This window comes from Vombatus ursinus, unplaced genomic scaffold, assembly GCF_900497805.2.
Source record: "Vombatus ursinus unplaced genomic scaffold, bare-nosed wombat genome assembly UNPS02009132.1, whole genome shotgun sequence".
Classification (NCBI taxonomy): Eukaryota; Metazoa; Chordata; class Mammalia; order Diprotodontia; family Vombatidae; genus Vombatus; species Vombatus ursinus.
The window spans coordinates 936,071-963,090 of NW_020948910.1; the positions used below are offsets into that span (position 1 = coordinate 936,071).

The 27,020-nt window shown below is 35.3% G+C and overlaps 1 protein-coding gene across 1 annotated transcript in view; it reads right to left on the reverse strand.

Annotated features, from left to right (window-relative positions):
• The window catches only part of ADGB (androglobin), a 219,694-nt gene that overhangs the window by 105,901 nt on the left and 86,773 nt on the right, over window positions 1-27,020 (reverse strand). The window contains exons 13-16 of the mRNA XM_027850678.1: window positions 24,597-24,687; window positions 8,291-8,426; window positions 5,811-5,844; window positions 1,947-2,118 (exon numbers count right to left, since the gene is read on the reverse strand). Of these exons, the coding sequence (XP_027706479.1) occupies window positions 1,947-2,118; window positions 5,811-5,844; window positions 8,291-8,426; window positions 24,597-24,687 (433 nt within the window). The remainder of the gene's footprint in view (window positions 1-1,946; window positions 2,119-5,810; window positions 5,845-8,290; window positions 8,427-24,596; window positions 24,688-27,020) is intronic.

Genomic DNA, 27,020 nt, shown 5'->3' on the forward strand with positions numbered 1-27,020 from the left:
AATTATCCATTTTACATCTCACAATGTTCTCTATCTCTTGTTTATTCATAAATTCTTCTTATATCCATAATTCTAAAAGGTAATATGTTCCATGTTCTTCTAACTTACTATGGTATCTCCCTTTATATCTAGGTCATGCATCTATTTTGACTTTATATTGGTAAATGATTTAAGAAACTGGTCTATACCTATTTTCTGCCAGACTATTTTCCAGTTTTCCCAATAATTTTTTTTTTTTTACCAAATAGTCCCATAAGCATAAATCTTTATGTTTGTCACACACAGGTTACTATTATCATTTACTACTGTGTATTGTATATCTACTCTGTTCCACTTATTCACCTTTATATTTCTTAGCCAGCACCAAAAAGTTTTGATAATTACCACCTTATAAATATAGTTTAAGATAAGGTACTGCTAAGCCTCCTTCTTTTACATTTTTTCCAATTAATTCCTGTTTTTTTTCTAGCTCAATAAAATAATTTTTGGTAATTTAATTGGAATGGCATTGAAGCAGATTAGTTTGGTAGAATTGTCATTTTTATTATATTGGCTTTGCCCAACCATGAACAATTAATACTGCCCCAATTATTTAAATCTGACTTTATTTGTTCAAAAAGTGTTTTATAATTCTGTTCATACAGTTCCTAGGTTTGTCTGGGCAGATATACTCTCAAGTATTTTATGTTATTTTAAATAGGATATCTATTACTATCTCTTCTTGCAGGGTTTTATTGGTTATATGTAGAAATGCTGATGATTTATGCAGGTTTATTTTATATCCTATTACTTTGCTAAAACTATTGTTTCAACCAGCTTTTTTGTTGAATCTCTAGGATTTTCTAAGTATATGATTATATTGTCTGCAAAAAGAGATAGTTTTATTACCTCATTGCCCATTCTGATTCCTTCAATTTCTTTTTTCTTCTCTTATTGCTATTGCTAGCATTTCTAATACAATACTGAATAATATTAGTGATAATGGGCATCCTTGTTTCATTCCTGATTTTCCTGGGAATGCCTCTAGCTTATCCCCATTACAAATAATACTTTGCTTATGGTTTTAGGTAGATGCTTCTTATCATTTTAAGGAAAAATCCATTTATACATATGTTTTTAAGTGTTTTAAAAGGAATGAGTGTTACATTTTGTCAACAGTTTTTTCTGCATCTATTGATATAATCATATGATTTTTGTTACTTTTGTTATTGATAAATAGTTTTTCTCACGTTAAACCATCCTTGCATTCCTAGTATAAATCCCACTTGATCACAATGTATAGTTCTTGTGATACACTGTTGTAGTCTCCTAGCTAGTTTCTTATTTAGGATTTTTGCATCATATTCATCAGTGAACTTGGTCTATAATTTTCTTTTGCATTTTTGCTCTTCCTTATTTAGCTATCAGCACCATATGTGTTTCATAAAAGGAGGACTCCTTTGCCTATTATCCCAAATAATTGATTTAATATTTGAATTAGTTGATCCTTAAATGTTTGGCAGAATTCACTACTTCACTGATGCAGATGGCATTCTCTCCTGACCTTAATCTTCTAATTGGTCTCCTTGCCTCAAGTCTCTCCCCACTCCAATCCATCCTCCACTTTTAAGCCATAGTGATTTTTAAGGCACAGATCTGGCCATATCAATACTACTCCATAAACTATCCCTATTCAATAAACTCTAATGACTCCCTATTATCTTGCAGAACTGAATACAGATTTTCGTTTGCTATTTAAAGCTCTTTATACCCTGGCTCCTTCCTACATTTCCAGCTTCCTTATACTTTGCTCCTTTCCATGTACCCAATCATCTAATTACACTAACCTACCTGATTTCTCCCACAGTACACTCTATCAGGAAGCATTTGAACCCAAGCTGAACAATGAATACTTTAAGATCCTGGTATATTAAATATGTGGGGGTAGGGAACTTTTTAATCCTTACTGGAAGCATTTGCAGAAGTCATCATAGTCAAACCAGATTTCTTTGCATATAGGAGCATTTTCTGTTAATACGTCTTCTTGGGATTTATCCAAGATGCATGTTACCTGGCTGTATAAGTCAGTCGTCTCTGACTGACGAACCGTAACATTATACACAGTTTCTGGTGGCTCTTCTGTATACATAGGAAGAACAAACATTAACATGGCAAAACTGTCCATGGTCTGAAAGAATGGAAGTCAATGATACATGAAAAACAACAAGGAGAATCTGGAAAGTTCGTATTTATGAACATGTGTGCTGAAAAATACACATGAATGTCACTAGTTTACATTCCAAATATAGACCAATAACCTCAGAAAGTCTTATACTGATGTCAGTGTGTTCAGTAATTCAGTAATTTTCTCCCACATAACTTTCTAAAGTAGACATCCTAATTCATAACCCTGAAACCTGCTTCAGAATCCATCAGTAGAGAAAAGGGACTTCAGAGACAATAGAAAGGAAAGCACTCTTAGAGGCTACTAGGTGCCATGGTGGACAGAGTGCTGGACTTGGAATGAGTAATACCTGAGTTCAAATCCTGCCTTAGACCTTTTTAGCAGTATGACCCTGGACAAGTCATTGAACTTTGGTGTCCTCGCTCTATATTATGATAGGACAGGGTTGTTTTAAGGACCAACACATGTAAAAGATGCTAGCTATTACTATGCATTGTGACAAGAATTGTTTCCATGTTCCATTTGATTCTTGACCTTGGATTTGTGGCAATGAGTTTTCCAAGAAGGCTCAAAAACTTACTAAAGTAAAGTGAATTTTTACTAAAAAATATATTTCACACTGTACTTTTAGAAGAAAAGGTTGTATTGGGGGAGGCAGGAAATGAGGAAGATGAGGTATTGTAATTTACTGCAGGGATTCTTTTTGTGTATAGTTTGGAAGAAATAGATACTAAGGTCCCTTAGAAATCATAAAATTCTGTAATACAGAGATTTTATAATGTCAAAAATGTAGAGGGTCCCAGAGCACACTTGATTAGGGCTTTACACTAAAAGAGTATCCAAAGAGGAAAAAGAATAGGTTGGCATAGGATGATAAAATATAAGCGTAGCAGAGGTTACACTCCATGGAGCATATATAGGATAGGTCTATACAGGCTCTCTAAAGCAGCTTGTGCCCCCCAAAGTTTCCAGAGAAGTCCTAATGCATACTTTCTGAAATGAGAGCTTCTATAGGTACATTCTCTTGCATACTGCATGAAGTATAACCTCTACAACATAACAATGACAACATTGCAAGATTTTTAGTTTGAGTTCAATTTTACTTTTTTTTCTTTTTATCTTAAAAACACCAGTGAAAACTTATTTCTACTTCTAATTTTGGTGATTTTTTTTGTGTGTGTGAGGCAATTGGGGTTAAGTGACTTGCCCAGAGTCACACAGCTAGTGAGTGTTATGTGTCGGAGGCCAGATTTGAACTCAGGTCCTTCTGACTCCAGAGCTGGTGCTCTACCCACTGCACCACCGAGCGGCCCCATTTTGGTGATATTTTTGGTGATGTCACAATGAACAGAGATGGAGTCAGTTCAGAGGTGATTTATCCAGCAACTTTAACTATTGGGAAAATAGACTAAAGCCCAAAAGCAAACCAAAAAGTGATTGGTGAAGGCACTTAAGCAAACAAAGCACATGCCAGAAAGTCACACAGTTTATTAATTATGATCTTTGATATAATCCTAATATGCTTGATTGTCTTATTCCCCAGGTCAAAAAAAAAAAAGGTGACCTAAGAATTCAAAAAGAAAAGGAACTTGAAATAATTTATTGCTAGGAATAAATAAAATTTTTTATACAAAGTATAATACAAAGTATTAATCTAGGACACTTAGTGATTTACAAATTTTTTGAAGTTACAGTAGCCCATTTAATCTCAACCCATCAACTATAGTTGATACTCTTTCTATAGAAAGAGTTTATTGGTAAAAGTAGGGAAAAAAAAGGTAATGAGGTAAAGGTAAATGAGGTAAACTGGTCACAGGATCGCTGAATTTAGATTAAGATGTTGGGTATTATTTAGAATTATTTGGAATAAACCTTGGTTATTATCTAACTATTTTACAAAAAAAAGAGGAGGAAGACGGGCAGAGAAGACAATCTGGAAGATGACAAAAATGGGAAGCAAATATCTTCTGAGGGTATCAATGCATTATAGCAGTACAGAACAATAACTGAGATTCATAATTATGACGGTCAATAACCAAAAAAAAGTAAAGTGATTCAGGGTTTTCCGTTTGAGAAGGCAGGGTTATGCTTACTAGATTTAGGGGAAATTTGCATAAAATAATTAAATAAAACTAGTTGGAGCACTTAAGAGGAATAAACTTCTGGGATCTAAAAAATTCACTTGTGTGGAATCTTGAAAAACTAATGCAACACTTTCACAGATACTATTAACACAGAGAGTAACAAAACACAATAATAGTTCACCTTTTTACGGAAATTTATAAAATGCTTTCCATACAACAACCCTTAAGGTAGGTGATATAAGTGAATTTCCCCATGTTATAGCTGAAGTAGCTGAGACTCAGAGAGTTTTAAGTGATTTGTCAATGCCACATGGGTTTTCTATATCATCTTTGTTCTATATCTTTGTTACTATATCTCCAGCATCTACCATCATGTCTGGTAGAAATGATTGTTGAATTATTGATAATTGATTCCCCAGCAATGTCAAATTAGTTATTGTATTTTTACAAAGAAGATTTCATTCATCGACACATCTGACAAATCAGACAGTTTACAAATTCATCTTTGCACAATCTTGCTATCCCTGCAAGAATCCAACTTTGCTATACTTCTCTGAAACTCCTTTGCTGGAACCCAAAAAGCTTACCATTACCATAAAGGATTATTGTTCTCTTTCCCTCCTCAACTCAGTTCCATTCCCATTTTTTTGTGTGGTTTCTCTTTACTGAACTGACAGTACACTTGGGAAAAAAAAAACTGCTCCCCAACTGACTGAATGTCTCAGAGTTTAACTGTTTTCAGGAGATACCAGACGTCAATATTCCTCTAAAGGAAGGTAACTGTCCTGGAGTGAAAGGAAGTTAAAATTTGTCCTGTCCTACATGGAGCCAACTTAGAAGGCAACAGAGGGAAACAGAAGAAGATATAACCAGCAGGCCATAAAGTAAATTCCATAAATTGCCATAAAATAATTCCAAAGAAGATGCAATGGCCCTCATTTTTTGTATTAGTACTTTCCCCCTGACATTCCTTACTAACCTCACAAGCTTTGGAAAACTGCTAAGAACACTTTATTCCCTGTATCCTACCTCAGACCTCTGCATTTGGCACTCTGAATATCTTTGGGTTTATTCAGTTTGGCCTTCAGTTTACTTTCTCCAAGTAAACATGTTGTTTTCCCCAGAAGGGTCTTCCCCTCAGGCCCTGCTGATCTCTATAATTATGAGCAGGGAGCAGAAGCTGAGCAGATTTTTGCATCCATGGTCAAGTAAATTCTAGAGGGGAAAAAGAAGTTGTCTACCCTATGAAAAAAATGCCCTCTAACAAAATAGCCTCTTTGCTTTTTAAACACTTTGTGAAAAGATACCACTACATTGTGAATGTTTTCTTAAAGCAAAAAGTTGTGTAGGGTGGGAGGGGAAAGAAAGGGAATAAAAGTAATTTCTTTACACAATAAAGCACCAAGTAAATACCTTTTGGCAAGCATTTTAGGTAGCTAATCCCCAAAAACTAACAGGCTTAGTCTCTTTTAAACTCTGTAATTTACAGAATTCATCAACTGGTCACAGTATTCTTTTACATTTTTTTTTCAACAAAGTTAATGAATAGGTTATTCATTTACCTTTAGGAGTTCCATTGGCAACACCAAGATTCATCTGTTGGTTAGGAAAGCACATACCAAGTAAACAAAATTTGTAAATACCATTTGTTGTGTCCAAAACATAAAAGGTTTTCAAATAATGATAGAAGCATTGGGCTTCTTAAGAAGGAACTAAAAGCAAAAGTAGTAGATTTCAACAAATACTATTAACATAGGAGGAAACAATAATAATGGCTCACCTTTTTATAGAATCTTACCAAGTACTTTCCTCACAAAAACTCTTTGAAGTAGGTAGTGGAGGTGTCACTATCCCTATATTACAGCTGAGAAAACTGAGGTTTATAGTAATTTGTTATAGCAATTTGTAGAGGAGAGCAGCCAAAGCAGCAGAGGGCTTGATCTCAGGTTTTCTGATTACAAGATCAGGTTTTGTCTGGCTGCTGTATTTTTTTTAAGTGAATTTAATCAAATTTCTCAACCCTATAATAAAAACATTTTAAAATAAAAAGAAACTAGATATATTTAGTGTTTGGCAGAGAGGGTAAAAATTCCCACATACCAAAAAATATAGAGTAGCACTTTTTTTGTGGTAGCAAAAAAAAATCCTAGAAACAAAGTCTGTTGGTTGGGAAATGATTGAAAAAAATTGGGGTGTATAAATATAATAGAATATTATTGTAGATAAAAATGAAGAATATGAGGAATTCAGAAAACAATGGAACTACTTATATAAGCTGATGCAAAGAAAGTTGAAAAAAGCTAAAAACAAAAACAAAAACACAATGATCAAAATAATGTAAAGGAAGATAACGTTAAAAGACATCAAAATGCAGTTTTATATATAATGACCAATTTTAACTCCAAAGGATTTATGACAAAAAATACCTTCTTCTTCTCCTTCTCCATAAAGAGGTGGTAGACTATGGTTACAGAATATAAATTTAACCAATGACTCTGACCTATTAGTCATAATCAATGGTTAAGTTTATATTTCTCAACTATATTTTTCTGCTACAAGAGAGCATTCTGTTCAGTAGAAGACATGACTGATAAATGAAAGCAAAGGCAGCTGGGTGAAACAGTGGATAGATAGAATGCTAGACCTGGAGTCAGAAAGATTTGAATTCAATTTCGGCCTCAGACATTTACTAGCTGTGTTAATCCTGGGCAACTCACTTAACCTCTGTCTGCCTCAGTTTCCTCATTTTACAATTGAGGACAGTAACAGAACCTACATCCCAAGGTTTCTGTGAGAATCAAATGAGAAAATACTTGTAAAGTGCTTTGCAAGTCTTAAATGTTCTATCAATATTAATTATTAAATAAATAATAATAAATATGAATTTAAAAGGAAATCATATTTCAATTGCTTGAATTTTACTATTTTATATAGTAATTTTTTATACCAACTTCATTTCCCAATATATTCTTCCCCTTCCAACTCCTTTGAAAGCTATAATGAAGGAGAAATTTAATTTCAGTAAAACTAAACAACATATCAACCAAGACCCACATTAGATGTGATGTTCCACCTCCCCAGTTCCCAACCTGTGCAAAGAAGGGTAGTACTTCCTCATACTATTTCTTTGGGGTCAAGTTGGTGATTATATTTCACAGCATTAAATTATATTTTTGTGCTGTTATTCCCTTCATTCATATTTTAATAGTAATTGTATATATATAGTTTTCCTGGTTCTTAAAGTTTAATTATCAGATTTAATTATCAGATCTAGATTTGAGTCAATACCCTGATACTTGCTAACCATGTGACCCTGGGCTTATTAATTAATCTTTATAAGTTTCCTCATTTGTAGCTCTAGAAATTATATTTAGAGACTAGTCTTGCAAGGTTATTGTGAAGAAATTACTTTATAAATCTTAAAAGATTATATAAATGTGAGTTATATTGTTATATAAAATAATTTACTATGGAAGTTATTTCTATTTTCAAATACTATATGATCAAAATAGAGCATAGAGCTATCTGAAGGAACACTAGCTGTAAAGTTAGACATAGGGCTGTATCACTTCTCTGGGACTCAGTTTCTTCATTTATAAAAAGTTAGACCAAATGGTCCTTTTGAAATCTAAAGTTATATAAGTCTAAATTGCTAAAGGTTCAGTAACTTGTCTCCATTTTATCTGTTTTTAAATTGATTTAAATGAAGCTTTGATATTTCAACTTAAGAATAAAAAGGCACAAAGCTATCTGGGATATAACATTTTACTTGATGAAAGTATTGTATTTCCCAAAATTTTCTTTATCATTAACTTGATAAATTGATGCAAGGCTTTATAAATCAACTATATAACACCTTCTATCCAATCAGATTTCCTAGTTGGAAATGATATTCACAGAATGTAGGATACACAGACAAATTTAAATGCAAACTAGAAAAACAAATGGAAAATGTAGCCCCTGAAAAGGTTTAAATACAACCCTTCACCTAAGAGAATATCCCTTCCCTTTATAAAATAATCCTTTGTAGCTAAATAATTACCTGAGAAACATTTTGCAAAGTCAAAATTCCTGTTGCTTGGCTCATATCTTGAATACTCTGACTTTCATCAGCTTCAATAAGAGAAGGTAAGCCAATAAAAGGAGTCCCCTTCTTAACCACAGATTGTACATAATGCCTAATGAACAAAAATTAAATATGACGATTCATATGAAATATAGTCATTAAAAGTGAACTAGTACAAAAAAAACTGTGGTTAACATATAAATAAATAGTAATTGTATATTTCCTAGTTTCTAGTATTAAAAGATGGTCATATTTGTTAATATTTTTTACTATATCTATAGTCTATTCAAATTCTAGATAACATTATTTGTCTAGTAATTTCTGAGCAGCCATTTATTTTACATGTTTTATTTCAGTATTGGGTAATACCTTTTGAAATGCAATTGTCAAAATGTAGGTTTAAAACACTCTCCATCACTGTTCCCCATAACAGCAAGTACAGAGAAGGTAATTAAAATTCTATGAAAAAGGAATTTCCGACAGCATAAATATTTTAGGAAACTTGGTGTAAATATAAAAATTTAATTTCGTGCATCTGGGTTTCCCCAATGTATGGTTCCCTTCCAGTAGGAGGCAGAAAAAAAGGAAATTTCTTTTACTTGGCAGCAATTAACAGTCTTTGAACTTCTATAAAACTGCCACTAGAGGGAAACATACACATACTTTTGAGGGCAGCATTCTCCAGCAAAGCAAGCAAGCCAGGCAGCTAGTCTTTCACAATCAGGTAAATATAGTTTTAGACACTATTAAATGCCATCCTCATAAGTTAAGGAACTCCAAGTACTGACCATTTTTCACTAATTGTGTACTTTTACTAGGGATTACCCTTGATGACCAATGTTAAATTGTTTAAACTGAGAATATTTTTTTAAGGATAGAGAGGCTATTGTGATGTGGTAGATTGAGGGCTGACCTCCCAGTCAGAAAGATCTAGGTTCAAATCCAACCTATAACATATCAGGCATGTAGGCAACTCTTTCTAACCTCTTTCTAGGTTTTTATCTGCATCAGTAAAGGAAATTTCCCCACAAGGAGTTCCCTATATGGATGAAAGGTCTATGACCACCCCATAAAAAGAGAGAAGGGCCGACACAACCAAAGTGTTAAGCATCTGAAACAGCTTACTCAGATTTTATGTTTGAATACCATCAGTTCCACAAATCAAATGAACTAGCTATAATGTAAAAAGACAGTAACAGTCCCTGGTTGAAAAATACTGGTTCAGGCTTTGCAAGCACCTGTATTGGCAGTTTATACCTGTACTCCTCTCAAGAGTATGTTAAAAAAAAAAGAGGGGGGTGATTTAAACTGAAAGGCAGGGGAAGAGAGAAAACTGCCAATGTCTATTCACCATGCTAGATACAGTACCAGTAGAAAGTAGCTTTAAGGAGGATGAATGGTAGTAGAGATGCTGAGAAATTCACAAGAGAAAAAAAAAATCCAAGAAATGAGTTAACAATATAATGGTCACAGATGTCTTTATACAAATTCCCAAGGTATGAATAAAAAATCTGGGAAATAAATTTGAATTCATAAGTATTACTGAGACTGGATAGGACGCAAGCTATAACTAGCATATAATAGCTAGCATTTGGTTAGTTGTTGTCCTTTGTTCTCAAAGAGGACCATAATGACATCATTATGTTGGGAGTCAAGGTATGATGTGTCTGTGGCTAATTAGACCAATATGAAGTAGGAAGGCTCTACTACAGGTTGGGTACAAATAGTCCATAAGAACATTTGTAGCGGAGATGTCTCTAAATTTGCACATGTTTGTTTCTTTTGAGCTACCGCAAATCTGCTTTGCTTATAGAGTACAGCACCTTTGATGTGGATGTGCCATGCTGGAAAATCCTGTGCCAGTGTCTCCCATGTCTCAACTCAATTCCACATCATTTTTATCAAACCAATCTCAATGTCAGAGAGACCTTGAGAGTGTCTTTTTATCACTTCTTTGACCTCAAGTGCTTCTCACAAAGCACTTGCCTTGTATGTGCTCTCCATAAAAGTTCTCTCTCTTAGGCAAACTTACTTTGGGGGCATTCAAACAACATGGCCAGCCTGAAGTTACTCTCTGCAGTAGAGTCTCAATGCTTGGTAGTTTAGCTTGAGGAAAGACCTCAGTGTCCAGGACCTTATCTTGCCAGGTGATCTTTAGACAATTCAAGTGGGAGCGATTCAGTTTCCTGGTGTGGCACTAGTATACTGTCCAGGTTTGATAGGCATATAACAATGAGGTCAGCACAATGGCTCTGTAGACCTTCAGTTTGGTAGCCAGTCTAATATCTCTTCTCTCCCACACTTTCCTTCAGAGCATCCCAAATACCAAGCTGGCTCCGGCAATGTGTGTGTCAACCTCATCATCTATGTGTGCATCCCTGGAAAGTATACTGCCAAGGTAGGTGAACTTATCCACAGCATTCAAAAATTCTCCATTTGCTGTAACTGACAGATGTACCTATGAATTTGTGGTGCTCACTGGTGAAGAAACTGTATCTTCTGGATGTTGATTATTAAGCCAAAATTAGCACAAACAGCAGAGATGAACTGATCCATACTCTGTTGCATCTCAGCCTCAGAGGCTGCATTGAGTGCACAACCATCTGCATACAAAAAAATCATGCACTAACATTCCCTACACTTTAGCCTTGACTTGTTGCCTTTTCAAGTTAAATAATTTACTATCAGAACAGTAGGTGACCTTGATGCCTTTGTCATCCTCATTGATGGCATCTGACAACATTACAGAAAACATAATGCTAATGTTGAGAACGCTATAGAAGTGTTCAGCCCATCTCTCCAGGATCACGTCCTTATCACTAATCAATGTGGCTCCATCAGCACTAAGTGATTGAGACATACCATAGTTTTTGGCCCATATATAGCCTTCAGAACATTATAAGAGTACTTTGGATTGCTACTATCAGTGTTAACACTGAATTTCATCTGCCTTGTTACTAAGCCAAGAAGTATGCATCTCTCTAAGCTTTGCTTGCACTTTACTTTTGATGGAGTTCAATGCTGCCATCTTAGGGACAGATGAACTATCCTGTTAGTTAACCCTGTGGAGTTCTTGTTTTTCATTTAGCAGTTTCTGAATTTCCCCATCATTTTTATCAAACCAATCTTGATGTTTCTAAGTATTCTGGCAAAGATGAGTAAATGTGGTGCTACATACCAAATCTCTGAAAGCCTTCCCACTCCTTTTCTTCTCCAGTGTTGCCAACCATGTGCTGGCTCAGCTTTCCCTCCAAGTTAGCAACAAACTGTTCACATTTGAAGAAACACTCTAATTTGCTGACATTAATTTTTTTAAATACATAAATTTATTTATTTATTTTTAGTTTTCAACATTCACTTCCATAAGATTTTGAGTTCTGAATTTTCTCCCCATCTCTCCTCTCCCCAAGATGGCATGCAATTTGATATAGGCTCTACATATACATGCATACTAAACATATTTTCACATTAGTCATGTTGTAAAGAAGAATTAGAACAAATGGGAGATACCACAAGAAAGAAGAAACAAAAAAAAAAAAAGGAGAGAGAGCAAATAATATGCTTCGATCTGCTTTCAGACTCCCTAGTTCTTTCTCTGGATGTGGATAGTATTTTACATCATGAATCTTTCGAAGTTGTCTTAGATCCTTGCATTGCTAAGAAGAGATAAGTCCATCAAAGTTAGTCATCACACAATGTGGCTGTTATTCTGTACATTTTTCTCTTGGTTCCAGCATCAGACCTTACAGGTCTTTCCAGGTTTTTCTGAAGTCAGCCTGTTCATCATTTCTTATAGCACAATAGTATTCCATTACATTCATATACCACAACTTGTTCAGCCATTCCCCAACTGATGGGCATCCCCTCAATTTCCAATTTTTTGCCACCATAAAAAGAGGTGCTATAAATATTTTCATACATGTGGGTCCTTTTCCCATTTTTATGACCTCTTTGGGATACTGACCCAAAGTGGTAGTGCTAGTCAAAGGACAGTTTTATAGCCCTTTGGGCATAGTTCCAAATTGCTCTCCAGGATGGTTAGATCAATTCACAACTCCACCAACAATGCATTAGTGTTTCAATTTTCCCACATCTTCTCCAGCATTTATCATTTTTCTGTTTTGTCATGTGAGCCAATCTGATAGGTGTGATGTGGTACCTTAGAGTTTTGATTTTCATGTCTCTAATCAATAGTGATTTTGAGCATTTTGCTGACATTAAATCTTATAGTCATGTTGCCTTCGGGCTGCCATTTTTGTTGAATGTGAATGTTTAGCTTAGAGAGGATAAGTCTATGATTGGTCCAGCACTCTGTACCACACATCACCTTCATCACTGTCACATCCTGTCTATCTCTTCTCCTTACAATGACATAATCTATTAAATGCCCAATGTTGGCTGTAAGGGTGCATTCATGAAGTTTTATTGAGTTTAGGTAAATGCAAAATAGTGGTGGTGATGAGAAGGTCAAGAGACACACAATTCTTCAGAAGTAAGTGACCATGGCTGTTGCTGTTTCTGACTCCATTTCTCCCTAGGACTCTTTGCCATGTCTTTTAGTTAGTACCTACGCTGGCATTAAAGTAATCCAGAATTATGAATTTGTCCTCTTTTGGCACACTGATGATGAGGGTCTCCAGGTCTTCATAAAAAATTTTATTTGACCTCATCAGGGTTTGTTATGGGGAGAGCATATGCACGGATGATAGTGGCATGGCACTTTCCTGCAAGGGGCAATCACAATATCATGAATCTGTCATTCACTCCTTTTAGGAGGCATGCAAGCTTGTTGACTAGATTAATTTTGACTGCAAAACTTATGCTAGCTTCAAGGTGCTCCCCATCGCTGCAGCCACTCCAGAAAAACATGGATCCAGTTCCAACTTCACTAAATTGGCCTTCATTTACCAACCTTGTTTCACTCAGGGCTGCTATTTGGATATGATACCTGCTGAGTTCTTTTGTAACAAGAGCTGTTCATCTGTCATGTTGTCCACATTCCATGTACTGATGGTGAGTGGAATCATCTTGGCAAAAGTTTCTGAATATTTTTTTTTTGTTTCGATAGCAGGCCAGGATCTCTGGCTGCCAGGACAAGCAGGCCAGGGTTGGGTGAAGTAGACAATTTTTAGGGCTTCTTTTCTAGACCCTTCCTCACACCAGGAGGTGAGCAGTATAGTCCTTAAGATGGCTGCTCAGACATTCAGGGGGATGATGAACCCCACTGCTGCTTCAGTCCAGTAAGAAGACGATCCTATGGCCTGGGTTGCCTGTGTGCAGGGTTCTGACTACAATTCCCAGTGTATCCACACCTGCTGCTTCGTGACTTGCCTGCCTGTCACCACAGGACTTTGAGGTAGGTAAAAATGATAAAATGTTATGGATGATGTCTTTCGATTTGTGCATAAATTGGATTTAGGTGAGGCAGAGTTGCAAGAAGTCATCAGCCTCACTCTTCCAGAGTCATCGAAGTCCAGTGGCAAAACACAATTCAAGACAACTGGCAATGGCCTGGTATGCAGTGGATAACTTTGCATCGTCGATGTCTAACCAAGCTCTGAGTGCTCCACAGTTTCTGCTTCAGCTCCCTTCATGGCTATTGGAACAAATTGTTTGCCAGGGGAAGTCTTCACATGCTTGGGGTAGACAACCCCCTAGTTTTTAAAGTGTTTTACATACAGTATGTGCTGGTAAATATTTAACAACCAACTAGCTTTCTGAAAAAAAAAAGTATGCACAATACACTTTTACATTGAATCTATTCTCCATCACTTTGTCTAGATGATAAACAGTTTGCAAGCTTTAAAGCAATATATAAATACTAGCTGTTATTATTATTATTTATTGATTGTATCTCCCATACTTAGCACAGTGCCAGGAACACAGTAGGAACTTAGTAAATGTTTATTAATTAATTGACTGATTGTTAGCTAAAAGGTAAAGATAGTTGTCATGGGCACAAAGCAGAAACTCTAGAAATTGTGCCCTGTTGTGGATTTCAAACTCTAGTAGCACTGTAATGATAAATTTTCCTAAATATGAACAAATATCCTAATCCTGTTGAGTCTCAGACACTAAGTAAAACTGAGTCATATTAACACTTGAATGACATCCTTTCAACTGACTTCTGCCAGCTGTTGTTGTTGTTTAGTTGTTTTTCAGTATGTCCTACTCTTTGTGACTTCTTTGGGGTTTTCTAGGCAAGGATACTAGAGTTGCTTGTCATTTCCTTTTCCAGCTCATTTTACAGATGAGGAAACTGAGATAAATAGGATATGACTTGCCCAAGGTCACACAGCTGCTAAGTATCTGAGTCCATATTTGAACACAGGTCTTCCTGATTCTGGGCACAGCACACTATCCATTGCACCACCGAGCTGCCCCATGATATCAAACAAGCTTGAAAAGATCAAAATTAATATTACCTTGAGTTTCTAATGTATTGATTATACAATATAATTGATTTTATGCTGTATTGATTTTTATAATTGAGCCTACATCTCTAAAGCCACATTTCTATATCCTTTAATTGAGCTCAGGAATTTAGCTTTCCACTTGAGTTAATTTAAAGCTATAATTAATGGGGAAAATTATTATCTACCATACCTTCAGCTTCTGGGAAAATTCCAGGATCTCTGTTTGTTATCTTTAAAAGTCTACAAGATGATCTTATATATTTCTACAAAGTATATTGTCCATCCTTACCTGTCTTTGTACAATTAAGGAGGGTCTTATCTCCCATACTCTTCTAGGAGCAAGGTAGTCTACTACTCTCTAACAATGTCTAACAATGTCCTCAGGAAGCAATTGGGTCCCTTAGATCAAACAATCATCTCTTAATGACAGAGAAGGGTGGTTACTAGCCCCACATGGGTGCTAGCCCACTTTTCTTGATGTAACAAATTATGCTACCCCTACCCTCAAGATGCTGTTGACTCTGTAACCAGTTCTGTTGTCTTTCCCACCTACCCAACTCTGTTCTTTGTTCTCCTATATTTCCCAAAACTATATGAAGGCTAGTAAGCAGTACCTTGGGGTGTTTCGTCATTGAGAGAGGCATTGACCCAATTTAATAGTTACTGCTAGCCTAACTATTAAATTTATCATGCTTAGAGCACTGTCTCTCAGTTTACCTTAATTTTCAAATATAACAAGCTCAAGGCTGCATTAGCTCTTTTGGCTTTAAACTCCTGACTCCCATTGAACTTGCAGTCCATTCACATCTCCAGATATTAAAAAAAAAAAAAGAAACTGTAAACTGGCTCTTACCCAGTCTACCATTTTTCTAACTCTGACCAAAAAAGAAAAAAGAAATAAGGTGGATCTGGCATGACTTGTTCTTGATGAAACCATTCTATGTCTCTATAGCTCAAAATTTCCTTTTCTAGATGTTTATAATATGTTCTAAAAATTTATCCAGTAATCAATGTCAAGCTACTAGCCTATAGTTTGCAGATTCCAAGCTCATCTTTTTTTAATGGCACATTTGCCCTTCTTCTGTACATCCAATATTCCACACAGTCTTTACAGATCAGTGACAGGGGCTCAGGAATCACAATCCTCAGTTCTTCCAGTGCCATAAGATGTATGGCCAAGTGACATGAATTCATCAAAGGCATTTAGGTGTTCCTTCACTATCTCTTTACTTATCTTGTTGTGAAATTAAACACTGATACTCTACTTTATTTTGTGTTATTTATTGTTGATTGAGAATTTTATCTAGTCACTGGAATTTGTGGATCAATTGTAGACTTAATTGTATAGGCTTCAATGGTAAAATTTTATAAGAGTTTAACTTCCCTATTCCTATGGGCTAAAGTCCAACCACAAAGACTCAAATTTGTGAGTTTCTGATGACCATGGCAAGAGACGAGTCAATCTGGTCATAAGATGTTTGCCCACCAAGAGACTTTCCAGAGAATGTTAGTCAACTCTGTGTTTTTCCCTATTGTACTGGGTTATGTAAATCCCCACTCTCATTCAAGCCAAGCACATCCCATTCTTCATCTCTGTGTTAGATCAATCACACTCTTAGTCCGGTTTGTATCACTGGACTACTTCTACTACTTGTGTAACAAACTGTCTAAAAGAGCTACTCTGAATGTCAGATGCATCCATGGCTACTAAAGAGCCTTGGATCCCATTTATTGGCAATTTGCTAGTCTTGCTAGTAAATTGATATGCTCAGAACATTGTACCTCAGTTTCTCTTTACTGAAGATTTTTATTGCGACAATGTTAAATCCAAATGACCTATTTTTATGTTGTTCTTTCCAAAGGTTATTTTCCTTGGCAGCAAATTAAAATTAATCAGTTTGTAAAGTAAAGTAATAGATTTTGTATCCTAAGAACTTGTGGGTTTCTCAATGGTTATTATTCTTTCTACATGAAGAAAGAAAAAAGATAAAAAGGAGGGGGAGAAGGAGAAGGAAGAGGAAAAGAACAAAAAGCACAAGAACATTTATATAGCACTTTAAGGTTTGCAAAGTACCTTACAAATATTATCACATTTTATTCTCACAACACACCTGAGAGGTAAGTACAATTATTATTCCCATTTTACATATGAGGAAACTGAGGCAGATAGGAATTAAGTGACATGTCCAGGATCACATAGCTAGAAAATCCCTGAGGCTAGATTTGAACTCAGATCCTTCTGACTCCAGGCTCTGCATCCTATCCACTATGCCACTAGCTACTTTCCACAGTATCTAACCTGGTGGATACAATTAGCAGTTTTCTTCCTCCATTATTCTTGTCAGTTTAAATCCTAACAAGATGAATGACTAGGAGAATGAAAACATATTGAATAAAAATCTTGAAGGTGGCTACATTTAAAGCTAATCAGTTATGTTTGAACCATGTTGAGATGCCCACGGAGTATCCTGGAGGTAATATGTAATGGGTAAATGGTGTGAAGTTCAGGAGAGAGATCAGAGAAACTTTTAGTGACAGTTTGGACATTTCTGTCTTGAGCTAATAATCTGATGCTTGGTTCTAGCACTATTATCATCAACTTCAAATGGTCTTTCCAATTAGTACTTACTGTGATTATAAGCATGTTTTCATTTTAAACATGTGAAAATATTATTTCACAACAGGGTTATTTATACTACATAATACCTACTTTAAATAACAGAGCATTTTTTTTGTCTTATGTGACTGCATTACAAGGTTATAAAGAAGTGATTTGTTACCCAAGACCCCAAAGGGGTGGGAACCATTTCATTTGACTATTAGGTTAATTTCACTATAAAAGCCACAGTATGTTTGTTTAAATGAGGAGGTAATATAACGACATGCTGATGATCACAAAAAGTCTCATGAGCCTCAGGTTCCACCTTTTTATATAGAAGAAATAGTACTGAGTTCTGGATGCACAAAAGCAAATCTATGAAGTGGAAAAGAACAGCATGCATATGAGTGATACTGTAAAGGAAGAAATAATAAAATCTGATGATATATTTATATATTATATATACATAAATAATATATACATGTACGTATGTATACACACAGAGTACTTGTTTATAGATCTAAAATCTAGCAAGAGCTAGAGGAGGTTTGATCACCGTAAAAAGGATTTAACGATGGACCTTACAAAATAGGACATGTGTCGCAGGGATAATATATCTAAATATGGAGATGCTGGAAACTAAGTAATGAATTATTCTGCCATAGTAAACTATGAAAGAATGAATTTTTTAAAAGTCCTTCAGCCTTGCATTGACTCTTCATGATGTTAGAAGAATGGTGAAAATGGAAGCAAAAGGTTCTATGAACAACATAGATTTTAGATCTATAAACAAGTACTTAACTGTTAACGATCTGAATGTGAGTTCTGTTAGATGACCAATGTGCTGACAAATGATTACAAAAAATGAACTACATCAATATGAACATTCTCATAATAAGTTAAACCACAAGTGATAAGGAATAGACAAAAAATGTAAAATGAAGGATGAGGGGAGAACTGAATCAATATTTCTTGGGTATCTAAGGTGAAAGTTGTCCAAAGAAAGAACTGGGAAGATAAGGAGCATGATAAAGAGATTTATATGAATCAGAGGACACAGGATTTAATCCCAGCTCTGCCACTTACTACGTGCAACTTTGAACAAGTCATTTAACCTTTGTGTGTCTCATATTTCGTCATTTATAAAATAAGGATGTTAGATTTTATAATCTCCAAGGTCTTTTCCAACTCTAAAATTTTGATCCTATGAAGGCCTGAACATTCAGGTCTGAATTGGTTTGATCCAATTAAATCAGTTTGAATGCATAGAAATTGGTTTGATTTGGTTTGATCCTGTTTGAATTTTTTTGGATTGGTTTTATTTGGTTTCAACTTATCTCAACAGGTTTGAAATGCTCACAACTTGTTCAAAAGGTTTTGAAGTATTGAGAACTGATTTCAGTCCAGTTTAACCTTACTTTTACCATATGAATTCCCTTTTATTTCATGTATCTTCTGTCTTTCCCTCAACATTGACTCATTACCATCTACCTATATGTATCCTCGTATCTCCCCAAATTTAAAAATGTCTTTGCTTGACCCTTCTGTCTGTCAAGCCATCAAGCAATAAGCATTTATTATGTGTCAGGCACTATGACAGGTATTGGGGACACAAAGATAAAAATGGAACACTTCCTGCCCTCAAGGAACTACATTCTACCTAAGTTAATGTGTGTGTATATGTGTGTGCATATATACATTTATATATATAGCATGTGTATATGCATATATGTATACACATATATATGTGTAAGTATATGTATGTGTATTCTTAATATTTTACATACAAATTATAAAGAATAAAATCAAAGTAACTGGAGGGGAAGACATACTTAGTTACTTCCACTGGCTCATGATCTGTTCTTTCCTAAGCCCCTTGAAATTGTGCTTCTTCTCTCATCACTTTGTAGAAAATAAGTTTCTTAAAGTCCTCCTAATCACTAAATGCAATGGATTTTTTTCAGTTCCCAAGCTCCTTAATTTCTTTTTTTATTACTAAAATTTAAGTATACAACAAGAAAAGAAAAAGAAACAAACTTAAATATTGAAACAAATACAAAATAAGAAAAGAAAAAAGCATGTCATGTGCACAGCAGAACGTAAGAGGATTCAAAATCTATAGCAATAAATTTCCACTTCAAGAAAGCCTGTATGATAATACTACACATTGTGTTGAGAGTTGTCCATGTTTTCTCAAGCTCCTTAATTTCTCTGTAGTTTTTGAAAACACAGATACTTCCTCCTATTAGCTACTCTTTCTGCCTTAGACTCCCCTCTACAACTAGTCCTGAATAGCTGTGCTTAATGGTATGAGTTCCTTACATCTTGCTGGTCACAAATATTTCACCTCACAATTTTCCTGCCCTGTCACTCCAGTTTCCTGTCTCGTACTCTCCCAACTAGGTCTCCAGCTCCCAACGTGAGGCAGTGCTGATTAGTGAGATTTCACTACATCTTATTGGCTCTACCCTCCCTACCATATTGTGCTGCTATGTCTATCTTCTCCACTGCTTTACTTTCTAATTCTTGCTCCAGGAATCGTAATCAAATCAATATTACCATTGTTTGGAGGCTTAATTAAATTTTATTTTTCATTACAAACTTAACCACTTTGTCTACAAATAGATAGCATCATTGCCCTATCCTCTGGGTCTTTTGACTATCCCTCTGACTTTGCCCGTCTCTGACCATCACTTCTATACATTTGTTGTCTCTCCACTCAAATGTAAGCCTCTCTATGGTAGGGATTATCTTTATTTCGTATTTGTATCTCCAGTGATGAGCACAGTGCTTGGTACATAATAAGTGCCTAATGAATTTTTTTCATTCATTCATCCAATGATTCAACATTCACTTCCTGGTCTTCTTATAAGAGTATTCTTTTTTTAAACTTTTTAACATTTTTATTTAAAGTTTTGAGTTCCAAATTCTATTCCCCTTTCCCATCCCCACCCCGCTTAGATGGTAAGCAATCCGATATGGGTTATACATGTGTAATTACGTATTAGTCATTTTATACAAGAAGGCTCAAATAAAAAAAATGAAAGAAAGAAAGCATGCTTCAGTCTGTATTCACTCAATATCAGTTCTTTAGAGGTGGATAGTATGCTTCATCATTAGTCCTCTAGGATTGTCTTGGATCATTGCATTGCTAAGGATTGCTAAGTCATTCACAATTCTTCATCAAACAATATTGCTGTTACTGTGTACAACATTCTCCTGGTTCTGTTCACTTCACTATGCATTAAGTTCATGTAAATCTTTCCAGATTTTTCTGAAACCAACCTGCTTAGTCATTTCTTATAGCACAATAATATTCCATTACAATCAATTACCACAGTTTGTTTAGCCATTCCCCAATTGATGAATATCCCCTTGATTTCCAGTTCTTAATCACCACAAAAAGGGCTGCTATATTTTTTTTTTACAAATAGGTCCTTTTTCCCTTTTTTGGATGTCTTTAAAATATAGACCTAGCAGTGATATTGCTGGATCAAAAGGTATGCACAGTTTAATAGCCCTTTTAGTTCCAAATTGCTCTCCAGAATGGTTGGATTAGTTTACAACTTCACCAACAGTGCATTAGTGTCCCAGTTTCCCCCCATCCCCTCCAACATCCAACATTTTCCTTTTTTGTAATATTAGCCACTCTGATAGTGAGATGATATCTCAGAGTTGTTTTAATTTGCATTTCTCTGATCAACAGCGATTTAGAGCATCTTTTTATAAGACGCTAGATAGCTTTGATTTCTTCATCTGAAAACTGCTTGTTCATATCCTTTGACAATTTATCAATTGGGAAATGACTTGTATTTTTATAAATTTGACTCAGTTCTCTATATATTTGAGAAATGAGACCTTTATCAGAGATACTTGTTTCAAAATTTTTTCCCCAGTTTTCTGCTTTTCTTATAATTTTGGTTGCACTGATTTTATTTATATGAAAACTTTTAAATTTTATATAATCAAAATTATCTTTTTTTACATTTTGTAATGTTCTCTGTATCTTCTTTGGTCCTAAATTCTTCCCTTATGCATAAATCTGACAGATAAACTATCCCATGCTCTCTTAATCTGCTTTATAAGAATATTCTTTAAGAGAAATACCTGTCTCTACATTCTCTCACTTAACAATTTCATTCACTTCCACAATCTGAACTGCCCACTGCTCTCAAACCTCCATCACCAATACTAACCATTTTCAGTTTCAGCCTGGAATTTTCAACTGCATATAGAACATTACTGCTTCATTATCTTATTGGTACCTCACATTCAAAGTATCCAAGTCTGTGCTCATTATATTTTTCTCCAAACCTGCTTCTCCTTCTGACTTCATTATTCTCATCTGGAGTAACATCACTCCACGTTCATAACCTTGGCATTATTTCTGGTTCTTCCCTCTCTCTTTTCTTTCATATTCAATCAATTTTAAAAGTCTGTCAATTTGACCTCTGCAACATCTTTCAAATCTTTCCTCTCCTTTGGACTATGGCAACAATCACCTTCCTGACTCCAATCTCCTTCTACTTTAATCTATTCTGGAGCACGTTACTTCTTATGAAAATTGATATGGTCATGTCATGGCTCTGTGCAAAAATCTTCAGTGGTACCTTACTGACTACCAAAAGTTAAAATTCCTTTCTCAGGCATTCAAAGTTCTCCATAATGTGCCATCAGATCACTAGCCTTATCAGAACTCCCTTCCACAAATTCTCTATTTCAGCCAAACAGGACTACTGTCTGCCAAATACACACACCATCTTTCTCTCTGTCTTATGATTCCTTTTGAGTTCTTTCCAGGGCATCATCCTTGAACTGGCTATAGACCTCACCCTTATTGATCTTGAACCCATGGTGAACCAGCTCAATTCTACACTATTGTTCATTCTCCAATCCTTTTCCCTCTTTACTTTTCACTGATCATACCAGACCAAACAGTAATTCTGGATTACTCCCCACATGTACTTCTTTGCTCCTATTAATGTGCTAAAGAAGACAGCTAAAGGAAGTCATGTGCTATTTGAGTGCATTACAAATTTATGCTATCTAATCTCAAGTGAGTCTTTATTGTAGTAAATGAATCCTCCCACATATCCCTAATCTATTCTCTATTCCACTGTCCACAATTTCAAACCTTCTTACTTTTCCTTAAGTCTCTGACAGTACCCTTTTCTATTTTTTCTCACCTCATACTTCACCCAAAAAAAAAAAAAAAAGTCATTCACTGAGAGCTGTTTTTCCCCTCTTTTTAACTTACACACTTCAAACATCTACCTCAACCATTTCTTTCACTTCTGTCTAATGAAGAAGTGGTCCATGCACTTTGGACTCCATTTTGTCCTGGCTTCTTTAGATTTCTCCCACTATCATCCCCTCTCTCTAATCTTCAGTCTCTCCCTATCTATTGGTTCCTTCACTTATGCCTATTAATATGCCTATGTCTCCTGTATCCTTTAAAAAAACCCTTCTCATGATCATATCATTTTCAACAGCAATTGTCTCTTAGATGAACTTCTTGAAAAATCATCTATACAAGGTATCTCCAGTTCCTTTCCTCTTATTCTCTCCTAAACCCTCTCCAGTATCAATTCTGTCCTCATCATTCAAATGAAATTTCTCTTTACAAAGTTACTAATGGTGTCTTAACTTCCATAGTCTAATGGCTTTTTATTAGTCCTCACTCTCTTGAATTCTATAAAGTATTTGTTGATCACCTTCTTCTCCTGAATATTCTTTCCTCTCTAGGTTTTCATGATGCCACACATCCTTGTTCCACATCTTTTACAGTGTGGATCTTCACTGACTTCACACACAAATACTAACTGGGGTTTCCTAAAAGTTTCTGTCCTGGGCCACCTTCTTTTTTCTATCTCCTCTCTCTTTTCTCTTGATACTTTCATACTTGGTTATCCCATCAGCTCCCATGTTTTAATTATGATCTCTATGAAAATGATTACCAATTGGTTTCTTGCAAGATTCAGCTCAAATCTCATCATCCACAGGAGGCCTTTCCCAGTTTCACCAACCCTACGCCAAGATTACAGATCCTTCCCCTCCAATATTACCTTCTATTCTGTATGTACATATTTCTTTATATGCTGTCAAGCCCATTAGCATGTGGCTATATACATCCTTAGGGGCAGCTCGGTGGCATAGTAGATAGAATGTGGCCTGGAGTTAGGAAGATTCATCTTCCTGAGTTCAAATCTGGCTTCAGATACTTACTAGTTATGTGACCTTGGGCAAATCACTTAACCTTGTTTGCCTCAGTTTCCTCATCTGTACAATGCACTAGAGAAGGAAATAGCAAACTACTCAAGTATGTTTGCCAAGAAAACCCAAATGGGGTTATAAAGAGTCAGAAGCAATTGAAAAATGACTGAATATATACTTCCTTTAGGGCAGGAAGTGTTTTTGCCTTTGTTTGTACCACCAGAATGGTGCCTGGAACATAGTGTTTTAATAAATTATTGCTGACTTACAGACTTTGTCAGCTGAATGGAAGATGGCTTGGAGTGAGGAGAACATTGAGTTAGAAAGACTAACCAGAAGCCTATTACAATAGTATAGCATGAAGTGACGAAAGACCTCATGAGGCTGGTGGCTATATAAGAAAAGACAGGGAAATATATGAGAGGTAATTTGAAGGTAGAAACAACGAGACTTGGCACCAGAATGCATGTGAGTGAATGAGAGAAAGGAGCCAAGGAGACGATGGACTCAGAGTTGGGGAAATATAGAAACATGGCCCCTTCCTGACTAACCACAGAGCCAACTGTACAATATATTTTGACTCTTGATTTTATTTGAATTTTATTATGTTTAGTTTTGATACATCTTATATTCTTCCTAAATTGCTTCAAATAATGTTAGTTTACTTTCCTTCCCATCACTGCCCTCCCCACCAAAAAGATTATGAGGCCATTAAGGACAGGAATTATGTCATATATCTCTTTATACATTATACCATGTAATCAACATGGTATCTAGCAAATTACTGATCAGGCACAAAATAAATGCTGAAGAATATTTAAGGGTTTGAATAGAATTAGCAGTAATAAGTTATAAGCTGCTCAAAGCAAGGACCATTTCTTTTTAACAAATCCTAAACTCAAAACTTGAAACAATGCAATGCACATGAGCACTAATCATTATATTCCTTTCCCTCTTAATAGATTGGGATCTTTCTTCTGAAACAAAGTACAAAATATAATGTTGTTGTTGTTGTTAAATGTCCATTTGTTAGGAAATAATATGATATACTTACGTTTCTGTTGGAATTGGAATTGGATTCATTCTGTAATTCAAAAATGTGCTACAAATCTCAAGAAACTGTTCAGGTTTCCCTATTATTGGATCTGAAAAGAGTGATTAATTGGTTAGTTCAACAAGTATTTATCAATTGCCTATTAAATACCAGGTATAAAACAAGATGTATCATAATGGCAAAGTTTTCTAGATGATGAAAGTGAAATGGTCATGAGAAAAGATAAGTGCATGCCATAGATACCTATTTGCTTATAGCTAGGTTCTTATACTCTTAGTCTTACCTACAGTCACAAGATTCTCTTCACCTTTCTTAAAAAGGTATTTTTATTCCAAAGGTAGGCAAATAAAGAAGAGAAAGGAGAAAGGGGGGTGAGAAGGGAGTAAGTATGTTTATGTATATGTATGTGTGTGTGTGTGTGTATATATATATATATATATGTATATACATATACACATACATATACATATACATACATATGTGTGTATCCTATAATCACCAAGTACTATGTTAAGAACTTTACAAATTTTACCTCATTTGTTCCTCACAACCACCCTGTGAGGTAAGTACTATTATTAGTCCCATTTTACAGTTGAGAAAATTGAGGCAAAGAGTGGTTAAGTGACTTACCCAGAGTCTGACAACAGCTAATAAGTGCCTAAGGTTGGATGTGAATTCAGTGTCTTCCTGACTATGTGCCCAGCACTCTATCCACTGTGCCACCAAATTATTTTAGCATTTAACATTATTATTTACCCACAGAATTATTTTAGCATCTGGGTCTTAATCTATTACTGATTAGAGAAACCTTCATGGATCTTGATTTGGACACCTTCATTAACTAATGAACAATGCATCATTCAGAATTATATAATATTTGCTGACAGCTGGGATCTAGACCTCTTGATAGTTGTTTTGTTTTTCTTTCATCAGTCCCTTATTACTGCAACCAGAGACCATGTATGTTCTTTAGAAAGGGGCCAGAGCACATGTCCTTTATAAAAAAGAGCCAGAATTCCATGGGAAGGACCCTAGACCAATGGAGTAAAGAGCTTCTAAGCCCTCTTTTGTCCAGCTATATTAGCTCGCTTATTGATTCTCATACATGATATTCCATCTCCCATTTTTGTACCTTGGCACTGACAGTCCCCTATGTCTGGAATGCTCTCTTTCCTCACCTTTGCCTCTTAAAATACCTTAGTTCTTTCAAGATTCATGTCAAATACCATCTTTTTCAGGAAATGAAATACTGTATCCTCAGCTGCTGAATTCCCATTTAAGATCATCTTGATCTCTCTACCTATTTTGCATGTGCTTATTATTTATACATGCACTGTCTTCCACATTAGAGTGAGGTCCGAGACTGAAGCTGCTTTTTCTTTGTATCGCTAGCACTTAATAGAGTGCCTAGCACATAGTAAGCACTTAATAAATGCATGCTGATTGATTGATTGGCAGAGAGATAATGGACTAGAGGTGAAGAGTAAGACACATATTTTCAGACACACACAGCCAATGTGTTCATTTGTTATGTTTGCCTATATTTATTTGTTTCTTGTTGCATGCAATGGCTTCTAATAAAGGGAGGGGTGAGCTAGTAGATAGTGAAGGAGAAATTTTTTAAAAAGAAAGAAGCATAAAACAAAAAGAAAAAAGTACCAACAAAACATTTTAAAATCACAGAAAAAAAAAAAGAAATTCAGAAAGGGTCATAAATAAATATGCCTTTTAATTTTGCTAACTCCTTAAATGTAACATATTATTTAAAAACCAATGGTATGTGATAGAAGCTAACATTTCATATATAATAGTATTCTTGCTCCTCTCAGATGTTGAAATATTTGTACCTATTTATTATTGTTAGTATCATATTTTTTAAAGTTAAAAGTAGAAGGAGAACTAAGAAAACATAACATCTTAAAAGCCAAGGGAAGAGTGTTACAGTTAAGAGGTAAACAATGTCAAAAGCTGCAGAGAGGTCAAGGACAATAAGGACTGAGAATAGGACTCTGGACTTGCTGATAAAGGGGTTAGTGGTGACCTTTGAGAAAGTAGTTTCAGCAGAGTATTGGACACAGAAGTTAGACTAAGAGGGGTTAGTGGAAATATTCCATTCATATTTACTATTCAGGAAAAAGGATATGTTGTCCCAAAAAGTGGTGAAGAAAAAGTAACTAAATGACTAGTGGGTACTAAATATAAAATATGGGGGGAAATATGTAGATAAAATAAATATTTCTATTGATTATAGTAATAATCAACTGGAAAAATCTTCCTCTTATACTTTTGCTCCACTAAAGCCATCGATTTCATTCACCATCTACTACATTAATAAAATATAAACACACATGCTTCCACTTGTCAGAAGCTCTGCTCTGAAGGAAGTTCAAGGTACTAATAAGTTTAGCCATTGTTATGTTCCTC